General features: G+C 49.2%; 1 protein-coding gene across 1 annotated transcript in view; it reads left to right on the forward strand.

Moving 5' to 3' along the window:
- Positions 1-13,538, forward strand: part of LOC127482787 (mucin-19) — a 100,383-nt gene that overhangs the window by 20,496 nt on the left and 66,349 nt on the right. Inside the window, exons 14-16 of the mRNA XM_070049665.1 lie at positions 731-826; positions 8,832-8,930; positions 10,098-10,196. Of these exons, the coding sequence (XP_069905766.1) occupies positions 731-826; positions 8,832-8,930; positions 10,098-10,196 (294 nt within the window). The remainder of the gene's footprint in view (positions 1-730; positions 827-8,831; positions 8,931-10,097; positions 10,197-13,538) is intronic.

The raw sequence follows: 13,538 nt of genomic DNA on the forward strand, positions 1-13,538 counted from the left end.
AGGCAATGAAGAGCCCTGGCTGTGACCAGTGCACTCCTGCCCGGCTCCCTCCCAGAATGCACTTCCGGACCTCAACCATCATGTGCTACTTTAGATCCTTCCATCGTACTGGTGGCTTTGAAGATGCACCCAGACTCCTTTCCCCAGGATGGCCAGTCATTGGTGTAGTGTGTGAGTGGGTCCTTGATGCATGCATTCATTAACTGATCTCGGGTCAGATTTTATTTGTCTTGTTTCTGTTTGCCTTGGCAACGTTTCCTGGTTCACACATTACGGCCTACACACGCCGGGGGAGGAGAGGCAATTCCCTGAGGAAGTGCTGGCTGGAGAGAAGGACTGTGCGTGCGGCAGGGCTGATGAGGAGCTGACGGCTCCCAGTTAGATGAGTGTGCAGACGGGAGTTCTAGGGTGATGAGCTTTTGGTTTTTCGTTCCTAAAATACGAATTGGAGATGCCTCATTTTCCCTTTTTGTCATGATTCAAAGCATCCACGTAAAACAGAGTGGAAATGCTCCGAGCGAGTCCTTCGCCTCGGGTTTCTAAGACTCTGGGTTAGAGGACAGAGTCTGGGACAGGCTGCCGAGGCTTGGCTCTTGCGTGGTTGCTGAGCCTTTGGTGACCTGGGGCAGGTCTGATAAGCAGCAATGACGACATTTCTTGACCCAGAGTATTTTGTAAGAACTAATGTGTCTCTTCATAGCTTGAGTTTTTAATGGTCGTGTTTCATCAGCAGGAGAAGGTGGTCCCACTGCACCCACACCGAGGGAGGAGGACAGCAGCACGCCCAGAGAAACAGGCCCCCCGGCTACCAGCCCAGGAACCTCAGGTGGGTCAGGACGTAGGCGTCAGTACCTCGACAATGGACACATGTGTCTGTTTAAAATATGTACTTTTATGTATTTGAAAGGGGAAGAGAGAGAGAGAGAGAGAGAGAGCGAGAGAGAGAGAGAGAGCGAGAGCGCTTCAATGTGCTAGTTCACTCTCCAAATGGCCAAAAGGACTGGATCGGGATGAAGCCAGGGACTTCCTCCAGATCTCCCACATGGGTGCAGGGGCCCAAGCACTTGGGCTGCCTTTTGCTGCTGTCTCCAGCATTTTAGCAGGGAACTGGATTGCAAGTGGAGCAGCCAGGACTTAAACCGGTACCCATGTGGGATACCGATGTCACAGACAGCGGCTTAACCTGCTATGCCCCAACGCCTGTCCTGGCCCAAGTTTCAAATCAGGTATGCTACTGGGTAGATGCCGGGAATATTCAAGATGCGATGTTGTTTTGAGACTCTCTCTCCCTGCAGAAGCACTGTGTGTTGAAGCTACTGCTACCGTGTGTGTCAGGTTCAGGAGGAGCATCTCTGGGAGCCAGCACGGTAGCAGGCAGGGGAGCTCACTGGAGCAACAGGTAGTGAGGCCACCAGCACTGCTCACCCAGCCGTTAAGACAGGGTCTCCACAATACAAGCTTTGCCAAGGCCCCAGACATGATAGCCTCAGAGAAACAGAGTGAGGGTAACGATGTCCCTGATGGTGTGAGTGAAACTCGTGGCATGTCCTAGGCAGCATTTGCTTCATAGCCGTCCTCACGCAGTAAGCACCATGGTTGTTCCATCTAGAAACAACAGCAGGAGCAGGTGCAGGCATCATGGGACCTGCAGCTGAAAACACGCCTGCACAGATGGGTGCTGACAGCACAGAGCATGAGACGTGGACGGCGTTTAGTGACACTGCTTAGGGACAGGGTCTCCTGGGGGACCCAAACAGTTATTTATGCAGTGCCTGGCATCCCTAAGATTGTAAATATTCCCACAAGTATTTATTCCATACCTACTCCTGTGCTGCCTGTTGTGGGAAATACTGGACTTACGAAAATTCTGGAGAGAGGATTTTAAGGTGACGTGGATTTTCCGTGAGTTGTTGGAAGCCTGCTTGTATACCTCTTCTCCTCTCTGTTATCTGGTGAAGTGAAGAATTTGTACCCAAACAGATGTAGAGGCAGATAATACAGAAAGGAATCAAGTCAGCAAAAACTGAGTGTTTGCCCACAACACAGTCCTGACAAGGAGAGATCAGCCAGTTCAATGGTGAACACGGAAGTACCTCTGCGACTGCTCTACCTTATTAAGAGACGGCGCCTTAACGGAATGAGTGTATTATCAGGGTCGTATCATTTAGCTGCACAAGAAGTTAGCACACCAGTGAAAAAGATCGATTCTGGAGTAGTTAAGTTCAGCTTAGGAGAAAAGAGCAAACACATTCAGGTCACTTTCATAAAAGTGCATGACTTCATGTGTCAGTAAGCTGCTATTTTCCCCTCATGAATATTAGCCACAGTGGGGGCATCATCACCAGCAGCCCCTGGTCCCAGCAGTACTCCTGGAGCAGCAGTAAGATCCACCAGGCAGGACCCGATGCTGCTCCGCCGTGGCTTGTGACTTGGAGCAGAAAGAAGAGTGTGGGGGTTGGGGGTGGGTGAGTACCCAGGTGTGCGCTGTAAGTCTTGGCAGGGCCAGGTCCTGTCCTTGGGGAGAGGGAGGCACCCTGAAAGACAGAGGAAGCCCTAGAGCCCAGGTGTTGAAGGAGAACAAGCGAGGTGATGAGATGGGTGAAGGTGAGGGTCTCCATGAGCAGGGTGGTAATTCTGAATTGGAGGGTGAAGCAAAGCTCCCGTCTGCCCTCTTTCTTCAAAATCCACCCCAAGGGCAGCCTCGCAAATCCTCTGACCCCCCGCCAGCGGCTGCTGCTCCCGGGGAACCCAGACCCGGTGCAAACCATCCAGGACCCCCCCCCGCCCCCCCCCCCAGTCCTGTGAAAAGTGAAGAATTTCCAGATTCTCTGCACAGCTCTTCCTTTCTATACACTTCAAAAAAAAAGTTTCAGCCTCCGCAAGCCGGTTCTCTGAATCTCCGCGTGCGGTTGAGGAGGACTGGGGCACGGACGTGGATTCCAGATGACCAGTGCAGCAGCCGCAGTTGGAGAAAGACATCAGAATATTAGAAACGGAAGTTGCAGAGTAAACGTAGACAGATAGCAGGGAGGTGGGAAACTGGAATGGAAGAAACTTCAGCAGAGGACCTGAAGGAAAAGAAAAATGATCCCCAAATTAAGAGCAAACAGCGGGGTGCCCAGCTGAGGATAATGGGAGAAGAGGCCCCGCACCCAGCACGCTGCAGACCCTTCCACCCTGGTGACCTAGAGCAGACAAGGACCCGGTTATCGGGAATAGACAGAAATACCCAGCACAGGTAGTGCGGCCCTCTCTGAAAAAGAAAAGCAAAGCACTGGAACAAGTGTTTCAGCTGGTAATCACAAACATTTGTCTGCAATTAAAAAAAAAAAAAACACCCTAAAACCTACATCTACCTTGTGTACCCAAAATGAACCTGACTGGTCAGTTCTGCAACGTGTTTTAGCAAACTGTTGCACTTGAGAGATAAAGAATGAAATTATATGGCCCCAGAGAAAATGGGTCAAAAAGGTCAGCATTAAATTCGTTAAGAATGGAGTAGCAGGGGACTGTGCTATAGGGTAGCAGATAAACCACCACTGTGGTGCCAGCATTCTGTCTGGCTACTGGTTCAAGTCCCACCTGCTCCACTTCCGATCCACCTCCCTGATAATGCAGCTGGGAAAAGCAGTGGAAGATGGCTCAAGGCTTGGGTCCCCATCACCCACATGGGAGACCCGAAGGAAGCTCCTGGCTCCTGGCTTTGGTCTGGCCCAGGCCTGGCCATTGGTGTCATCTGGGGAGTGAACCAGGAGATGGAAGATCTCTCCATCTCTCCCTCTCTCTCTTCATAACTCCAGCGTTCAAATAAATAAATAAATACATCATAAGATACTCAGAGAAGAAAATGTGGGTCAAGGTTTTATATCCAGCTAAACCTAGTTTAAGTATCAACGCTATAGGAAAGCAGTGTGACATGAAAAAAAATCAGTGAATTTTGTGTGCATGAGCCTCTCATAATAACTTCTCTAGCGGATGAAGGATGAGGAATAGAGAGACACTTGGAAACAACAGGGGTTGCTGTAACCTGTAGGTCTAGAACTAGAACAAAGGTTACAGCCGGCGCCGCAGCTCACTAGGCTAATCCTCCACCTGCGGCACCAGCACCCCAGGTTCTAGTCCCGGTTGGGGCACCGGATTCTGCCCTGGTCACTCCTCTTCCTGTCCAGCTCTCTGCTGTGGCCCGGGAAGGCAGTGGAGGATAGCCCAGGTCCTTGGGCCCTGCACCCCATGGGAGACCAGGAGGGGGCATCTGGCTCCTGGCTTTGGATCAGCGCAGTGTGCCAGCCACAGCGTGCCAGCCATAGCAGCCACTTGGGGGGGTGAACCAGCAGAAAAAGGAAGACCTTTCTCTCTGTCTCTCTTTCACTGTCTAACTCTGCCTGTCAAAAAAATAAGTAAATAAAAAAAAAGAAAGAACAAAGGTACAGGAAAGGTGGGAAGCAGCACATAAATGTTACGTACCTTGAGTAAAAATATGCAGATGTAGAGAGAGAGGGAGAAAAGTGGGCAGAAGTCTCGATTGACTTACAGGTGTCAGGCATTAAGCAGTCAAATGAAGTATTTAAAGCTCATGAACCAAACTAGAACCTTACATTAAGGGGTAAAGCAAGGTTTAATGATAATTTCCATTATAATAATTATAGTGAAGCTTTTTCAAAGTTAGGAATGCCATTAATATGGTACAGTAAATAGTAGATTGGAGAGAAGTCAGAACAACTAGTGATGTCCACTGAAGCACAAAAGGCGTTTGATAACCACCAGATACCCAGCTCTGACGGAAGAAGGCAGAGCAACAGGAGTGAGCGGATCCGTCCTTGTGAACGAGAGCGTCCACGTAGCTCCGTCACAGAGGCCGCCCCAGGCTGGACGCGCAGGGCGCCCGCACCAGCACACCGCTGCCTCCCATCCTTGGGTGCTGTGAGAAGCTGGGTGGGACAGTACTGGAATACAAGATCCTCGGCTCGTATATGGTGCAGTAGGAAGGTAGTGGAGAACCAGTGAGCAGACTGAACAGAAGGAGATTTCAGTAAGCCACTGACATGTAAGATGAACCTGTAAAATTGATTAAATGTGCAAGCAGTCTCAAGCTAAAATACAAGCTGGAAGACAAAACTTCGATTTATGAAAACAACAAAGTAGATGATAAAATACCTGGGAATGATCTTGTCAGCAGAGCTTGCGTGAGGAAAAGCTGTGACCCTTTGCTGAAAGACAAAAAAGTGTCTTTGCCCAAATGGAGAAACTTGAAGTGACAGGGTCCCCCAGACCCCCTGGGGTTTCGAATTTGCTCAAAGGACTTACACAAGGCGTGTCTGGTCACCATCACATCTGTGACTTATGGCCACAAAAGGGTGGGGGCAAAGCAGCGTGAGCCAAGGTGGCAGCAGCGGAGGCTGGAGGCTGTGGCGTCGCAGAAAGGGGAGCAAGCGAGTGAGGATCATCATCAAGGCAGCATCACGCCGAGAGTCGCAGACTGCCGCTGTGCTGAGATGCGCCTCTCCTGTTTAGGCTGGCAGAGATCCAACAGTTTGACAGCAGCCCTGTTGACAGGTCGGGAAATGAACAAGTGTTGCTCTGTGCACTGCTGGGGGCAGAATGTTACAGCTCCGGGAGGGAGGGCAGCCCGGCAAAGCCAGAAGATTGAAGGACCCATCCATGCACCTGGGACCCAGAAACCCCACATCTAGGGCTCTGGCCCCAACGTGTCTGACCCAGGCACAGAACGATTGAGCCGTTCAGAGCAGCATTGTTTTACTAGGAAGAGATTGGAAGCCAGAGAAGACGCAGGGGGTAACATGGGGTACAGCGTGGCACTAGACCATCTAATTAAGGAGAGGAAGGGCTCTAGGGTGGTTTTACAGGTGTATTGTTAAGGGGAAAGAAAACAAGAATTGTGCCTATAATTTGTACCCATGTGAAAAAAGAGTTCTGTGGGCGGTTGAAACATGTGAAATACATACGTGTCTCCATCATATGCATCTTATAAGTATACTCTTATGGCCATGTATATGCAAATATATTTAATGTAAGAACACAAAAGATAAATTAGAAACTTAGAAATATTGTTACTTGTCAAGGACAAAGCAGAACAGGAGGACTGAGTAATTCTTTTAAATACAATTTTGGCTTTTTAAAACTGAAAATATTGTATGAATTTAAAAAATAAATAAAAACTAAAATTGAAAACAAACTAAAACAAGTGAATCTAAACATCAAATTGTAATCACAGGGAGAAATGATTTCATGACTTTCAAACATAGTAATCGTTCTGTGTATGTTCAGGGTCATGTATTGTGAGGACAGCAGCTTTGCACGACAATCTTAAAACATCATATTCTAAATTTTTTAAAGATTGATTTACTCAAGAGGCAGAGTGATGGAGAGGGAGAGGGAGAGGGAGAGGGAAGGAGAGAGGAAGAGAGAGAGACCGAGACAGAGATCTTCCCTCTGTTAGTTCTCTCCCAAGATGCCCACAGTAGCCATGGCTCGGCCACGCAGAATGCAGGAGCCAGGAACGCCATCTGGGTCTCCCGTGGAGGTGGCAGGCAACCACGTACTTGGGCCACGGTCTGCTGCTTCCCAGTGCTTTTTCAGGGAGCTGGATCAGAAGAGAGGCGGGGCTCAGTCCCGGAGGCTTTGAGAGGGGCTGTGGCTGTCCAAGCAGCAGCTTAGCCCATGCACCACAGCGTCCGCCCCGCACTCACTCATTTTATTCTCAGGGTTGTAGCCTCCGTGTTCCTGCCTTGCACTGACTCTTACAGATTCTAGGAGGAAGTGCCTCATAATACCAATGTGATTAGAATCCACAATTTCAAATATCAACGTGGCATAAAAATTAAATAAGCAAACCCCTGATGTTCGATCTGTGCTGGAAATATGTTAATTCATTATATATATTTATAATATAGAAATACATCACACACACACACACAGTATCTGTATTTTAGCTCTGACTGCTGAAGTGGCCTAAGAGCAGTGGCACCGGTGAGCACCCATCACCTGGTTTGGGCTCCTCAGTGCCTGTGTTCGCTGTGGTTCGGGGCAGCAGTGGGTGGTGGCTTCTTCCAGGTCTGGGCAGGGGAAGGAGGAGCCGAGCTCAGGACTTGCTGAGCCTGGATGTGAGCAGCAGTGACTGAGGCTGCTCCACCGAAGAACAGGGCTGCCACACTGAAGGAGCTCCATCGCTACATCCGGGGAATTTGACCACCAAAAATGTTGGGAAACAAACACATGACAAGTATGAAAATACATGTGCCTGTGCCGTGGCTCACTAGGCTAATCCTCCACCTTGCGGCGCCGGCACACCGGGTTCTAGTCCCGGTCGGGGCACCGGATTCTGTCCCGGTTGCCCCTCTTCCAGGCCAGCTCTCTGCTGTGGCCCGGGAGTGCAGTGGAGGATGGCCCAAGTACTTGGGCCCTGCACCCCTTGGGAGACCAGGAGAAGCACCTGGCTCCTGCCTTCGGATCAGTGCGGTGCACCAGCCGCAGCGGCCATTGGAGGGTGAACCAATGGCAAAGGAAGACCTTTCTCTCTGTCTCTCTCTCTCTCTCACTGTCCACTCAGCCTGTCAAAAAAAAAAAAAAAAAAAAAAAAAAAAAAAAAAAAAAAAAAACCAAAAACATGTCCCTAAGGACAGTTAACAAAGAGGCACACAACAGCAGCCACTCCCTTGATAACGTTCGAGCTGCTATGATGATTTCTCATTCTAAAAATGGGTAATTAAAGGTAAAAACTAAATAATTTTCTAACATTTTGTTAGAAGTGATGGATCAAGATAGGCTTAAGTTCTCTCAACTAAATTTCTACTAATAATTGTAGAAAGAAAGATGCAATTAAAAAAAATCTCTGTTTTTGCAACCCTGGGTAAAATAGGCAAGGGGCATAAATACATCCCAAAGACATTAGATGACAGGTTGACAGAGACTTGGCTGTCTGTCCCCAGCAGATGGCTTGCTACTTGCAGAGGGGAAGCGCGCTTCATGCCGGAGTTACCTGAACGCCATCAGCTATCACTAGTGCTCAAAACGGCATTGCTGGTGGTGGAAGCTGATGTGTTTGGATAGCGATTCATCACCTAGAAAGTTCTCCTGCCCAAAGTGGTGCGCTTCAGTCTAATCAAGCACTCGCATCCCCGTCTAGATTGTTATAAACCTGGCTAATTGTCTTCCCATGGTGTCAGTTAACGTTTTGGTTATTCCTTGGGCGTACCACAAATTGGAAATGCTTTTAAGAGCTTTACAGCAGTGCCGCAGGCCCTGTCTCTTCGATGCTATAAAATAGGCTGTTTACTGGGGAGCCAGGAATACGCGTCTCAGTGGGCTTGGCAGGCTGCTGAAGCTAAGCGGAGGTTGAGGATGACTCTCAGACAGCACCCCTCAGCACAGGGCGGAGTCACAGCCTGGATGAGGAACGTTGACCTGGTGCTTCAGGCAAGTCGGGTAAGAGGGAAGAAGATTCGTAAGGTGACTTAGGATGGTAAAAATCGTCATGGAGACCTTACCTGCCACCAGGTGTAGCTTGATTAAGCTTATCATATTCCTTTGTTAAAACAGGGACAGCTAGAATACCAGGCGAATCAGCTACACTGGCAGGGAAACCCACTGGTGAGCCAGGCAGTGAGTGCGGGTGGGGTTCAATTCCCAGTCAATGGCTACATAGTTGTACAGGCCTGTTCATTCCAGTCTCTTGTATTGATCAAAATGAAAGCTACTGGAATACTTGGACAAAAGCATGGATAATACGGATTCTCAAGAATGTAAATAATTGCCTTGATTCCCCTACCTTGTAGAAGCTGGTGTGATCCCAGCTGTTTTTGTACGTTGACCAGGTTCAACGGGAGGATCTACAGGAGCCAGCACGGGAGCAGGCAGCAGGAGCACAGCTGGAATCCCAGTTACTGGGGCCGCCAGCCCTGAAAACCCCTCAGGTAAGACCAAGACTGGCATCAGAGCAGGGGTCCAGTGTGAAGGCCCCAGATGGTTTTACAAAGCCAAAGTGAGTCATAAAATGGACCTTACTATAACACAAAGGATTGAGAGGAAACCAGCAGTAAGAAAATGAGTGTCGTTGTGACCCGTAGGGGGAGAGCACTGGCAACGAGGCACGGAGCCACAGGCAGAGCCTCACTGCTTGTGGGGCAGGGTGCAGCTGCAAGATGAGCTCCGGGCCGGCGCCGCGGCTCACTAGGCTAATCCTCTGCCTTGCGGCGCCGGCACATCGGGTTCTAGTCCCGGTCGGGGCGCTGGATTCTGTCCCGGTTGCCCCTCTTCCAGGCCAGCTCTCTGCTGTGGCCCGGGAGTGCAGTGGAGGATGGCCCAAGTGCTTGGACCCTGCACCCCATGGGAGACCAGGATAAGTACCCGGCTCCTGCCTTCGCATCAGCGTGGTGCGCCGGCCACAGCGCGCCAGTTGCAGCGGCCATTGGAGGGTGAACCAACGGCAAAGGAAGACCTTTCTCTCTGTCTCTCTCTTTCACTGTCCACTCTGCCTGTCGGAAAAAAAAAAAAAAAAAGATGAGCTCCGGCTTGCACCCGAGCTTCGGGGGAAGCGTGGGCAGGGTGTTTGCAGTGTTTGCGGTCGTGCCTCGGTAGCCGAAACGGGTGCTTCTGCATTGAAGTCCTGTTACACAGTACGTGGTGAATTCAACTGTTGTCAGTTCATTAATGCAAATCATTCTATTCTGGTAAAATTTTATTTATTCAGTTGGGGTAGCTATCAGGGATAAACGCGGTGCTCTGCATTTAAGGTTTAGATGTTTTAGGGAGAAGTGGTATTTAAACACATGGAAGAGTAAAATATGTAAGCAGGGTACTAAAAAAAAACGATGGAGAAATGATGCAGATTGGAGATTTTCACAGAGAAGACCACTTCTAGGTAATTCTAGGGAGAGGCGTGTTCGGTGTTAAAGGAATGTGTGAATTTCATGTTTAGAATAAAGATCAGAACGTTGAGATCTGTGCATTACCAGACAAATCTGTGCACATTCCCTGAGCTGAGTAAACACTTGGGAAGTACCGAGTTTCTTTCAGGACACGATGTTCTAATAAAAGCCGGTTCCTTAGACTGCTTTGTCTTTGCTCTCTGAAAATCTCAGGCGCATCTGTGACCTCACTAGGAACAACCGCTGGAGCTGGAGCTGGAGCGGAAAGCCCCTCGGGGGAAGCCGGACCGGGAACAAGCCCTGGGACGTCAGGTAGGTCTGGGGAGGATATGGCTGCACAGCTCCCAGCACGCCTTCCAGAGCAGGCTGTGATGGGGGCTACAGCGAGCCACGGCTGAGGCCGGAGCCAGAGCAAGGGCAGACTCGGGGAATGCGTGCAGCAGACCCTGCGTCTGCGGAATGTCAGTGCTGCGTGCCACAGCAGAGAAGTGCCCAGGATGTTTGCCGTGAGACTGAGCGCTGTGTCCAGCACCACGAGCTCTGTGAGTCGACACAACCGCACAGCCCCAGTCACGCCAGGGCAACCTGGAGCAGATCAGCGAAGTCGGGCCTCAGGGCTTCCCAGGGGCAGTGTGGGGTGTTAGTGTGGCACTGCTGCTTAGAATCCACATCACGGATTAAGCTGTGAAATGCTGACAATCTTAGTGGGGTTTGTGATGGAGACACAGTGAAATAGGTAATGATGTGTATAACAATGCACAGATGTGAATGAGTATTGGTAAATTGGACGTGTCCGTAATTTTCAGTTGAAAGTGCATGTAAGTCAGAACCAGTTATCTCATGGCTTAGGAAGTTCTGTGAGTGAGTTCTGGCTGTTTATGCTTTGTAACGGGCACACGCAGGACGTCAGGCGGTACAACAGGTTAGGGGTAGAAGTACACCTGGAGACCCTGCGCTGGAAGCACAAGGTCTATAAATAAGCCAGCTGAGGTTGGCACAACAAAACAAAAGTTACAACAATCTAGATTAAAACTAGATGGGCAAACTTCCTTATAAAATATCATTCAGTAGCACGCATATTTTCAGTTAAAAATCTTGCCTGCTAGAAAATGAAAGCACCGTTACTCAGATAGTATGTAATGAATTAGGAAGATTGTCTTTGTGTTCTTTGTTATTGAGTGCTTATGCACTATTAGGCCAATAATTCGTGCAACATCTAATGTCACAGATAATGGCCATGAACTGGTGACTCAGGTATTCTGCATTACTTGAAAAAGACTAATGTAGCATTCAGAATCTGATACCGTGTATGGACAATTTAAAGATGACTGGAATATTACTTGATATAACTATAATGGAGTTAAGTACAAAACAGTGATGTGGCAATCTAATATTTCCCCTATGATTGACCCTTAAAGGTTGTGTGAGCTGAAAACTTCTTGGGCTGGTTGCTATTTCTCTAAGTTCTGTAGTTTTCCACCTAAAATCAGAGACAACATGCTAAGGCAATTAAATATAAGTTGAAAATACTAAATAACTAAAAATTATGTTCATTTCTTTTGCACTTCATTCAGTATGATTTTTTCCTGTAATATAAGTAGTTGAGTTTGACACATTTCTTTTCTGAATAATAGACATGAGAAGATTCTCAGACATCCACAAGGACATCAAATCAGAATGTTCCTCTTGGAACTGTGTGCAGAACAACCCTCACTATCTTTTATCTTACAGCATTTTTGTGGTTGAAAAAATTACTTTGATTTTCAAGCTTTCTTTATTGAACAGAGGTCTAGATCTTGAAGCTTGGAGCCATTCCATGCCTACTGTGATGCAGATCCATGTCTACAAAGCCGGGGTTTCCATCCACATCTGCTTCCTTATTGGAATTTGTGATGTCAGGATCTCAGAACCAGAGCATTCTGGTGGGGTTCAGGAGGGTTAGTGCTAAGACGTGAAGTCCAGGAGGAGGTGGAAGCACTTTGTGAAGTAGTTACGCATGTAGAAGATTTTTTTTTAATTGTATTTATTTGAAAGGCAGAGTTAGGAGAAAGAGATGTCTATCCTCTGCTGGTTCACTTCCCAGTGTGGCCACAACAGCCAGCGCTGGGCCAGGTGGAAGCCAGGAGCTTCTTCTGGGTCTCCAGTGTGGGTGGCAGGAGCCCAAGCACTTGGGCCGGTTCCCCTGCTTTCCCAGGTACATTCGCAGGGAGCTGGATTGAAAATGGAGCAGCCAGGAATGGAACCTGTGCCCGTATGGTTTGCTGGCATCACAGGTGGTGGCTTAACCTGCTATGCCACAGTGCCAACACTTAAGATATTTTTTAAAAAAACTAGCCAATACGGGCTCCAGATTGTGATTGACGTGCCAGTGTGGAAGACGTCAGAGCTTAGGATGAAAGCCACAGGGCTCTTTCAGCAAGGGGTATTGTGCATAGGTGACAGAGGAAACCAAAACCTTGCTTAGTTCATGTCAGAGGATGGCCTCCGTGGTGGGGCTTCAGCTGAAATTGAATTCATGGTTACTTCCGTGCAGGGCGAGAAACAGAGAATCAGCAGCTAGGCAGCAAGCTGGTCTGTAGACAAATGCAAGTCAGCTTGGCTCAGTTTCTTAAGAAGCACACAGGGGAGAGTTAGACACAGGATCGGCCTGCTGAAGGTACTTGTGTCATCTGGAGGAAGTGTCACCAGAGAGAAGTTGTTGGGTTCTTGTCTCAGCACAAGAAAGAATTCAGGCGTGAGACAGACAGCAGAGTAGCAAGGCTTCATTGGGGACAGGGCATCCATCAGAACGGAAGGGACAGAGAATGCCCAGTCACTCAGACTGGGGGAGAGCAATGTTATGTGGTTGAGTGGAGAGCATACACCTGCCATGCCCAGCGGGTGGCTCAGCAGAGAGCAGAGAGCTGAGCTCCCCGTCTCTGTTTAGGCTCCAGTCTTTAAGGCAGTCTCTCTCTCTCTCTCTCTCTTTTTTTTTTTTTTTGTATTTTTTTTTTTTTTTTGACAGGCAGAGTGGACAGTGAGAGAGAAAGACAGAGAGAAAGGTCTTCCTTTTGCCGTTGGTTCACCCTCCAATGGCCGCTGCAGCCGGCGCACGGTGGCCAGCGCACGGCGGCCGGCACACCGTGCTGATCCGAAGGCAGGAGCCAGGTACTTATCCTGGTCTCCCATGGGGTGCAGGGCCCAAGCACTTGGGCCATCCTCCACTGCACACCCGGGCCACAGCAGAGAGCTGGCCCGGAAGAGGGGCAACCGGGACAGAATCCAGAGCCCCGACTGGGACTAGAACCCGGTGTGCCGGTGATGCAAGGTGGAGGATTAGCCTAGTGAGCCATGGTGCTGGCCAAGGCAGTCTCTCTTTACCTTCTCCCCTCCTCCTCCAGGACAAAGGGTTTGCTGAGTGTTGTTACAGACAGAGGGAGTCTTGCAGGTGCTGGGCCAAAGGGCTTCTCTAGGGTGCCTGCCTTAGAGGAAAGATGTAATAATTTTATTGCTGAGTGTTATCCCGTCAGGTAACCCATTTGGCCCTGAGGAAAGAGAGTTCTCCTGGGAGCTTCCCTTGAGGGAAGGGCTGGGACACCTGGGAGGTTGTCCGGTCTGGGCAGGACTCAGGTGTGGGTGCTGGACTGCTTCCAGAGTGAGCTTCTGCAGGTGCTG

The sequence above is a fragment of the Oryctolagus cuniculus genome, chromosome 9 (genome assembly GCF_964237555.1).
Source record: "Oryctolagus cuniculus chromosome 9, mOryCun1.1, whole genome shotgun sequence".
NCBI lineage: Eukaryota > Metazoa > Chordata > Mammalia > Lagomorpha > Leporidae > Oryctolagus > Oryctolagus cuniculus.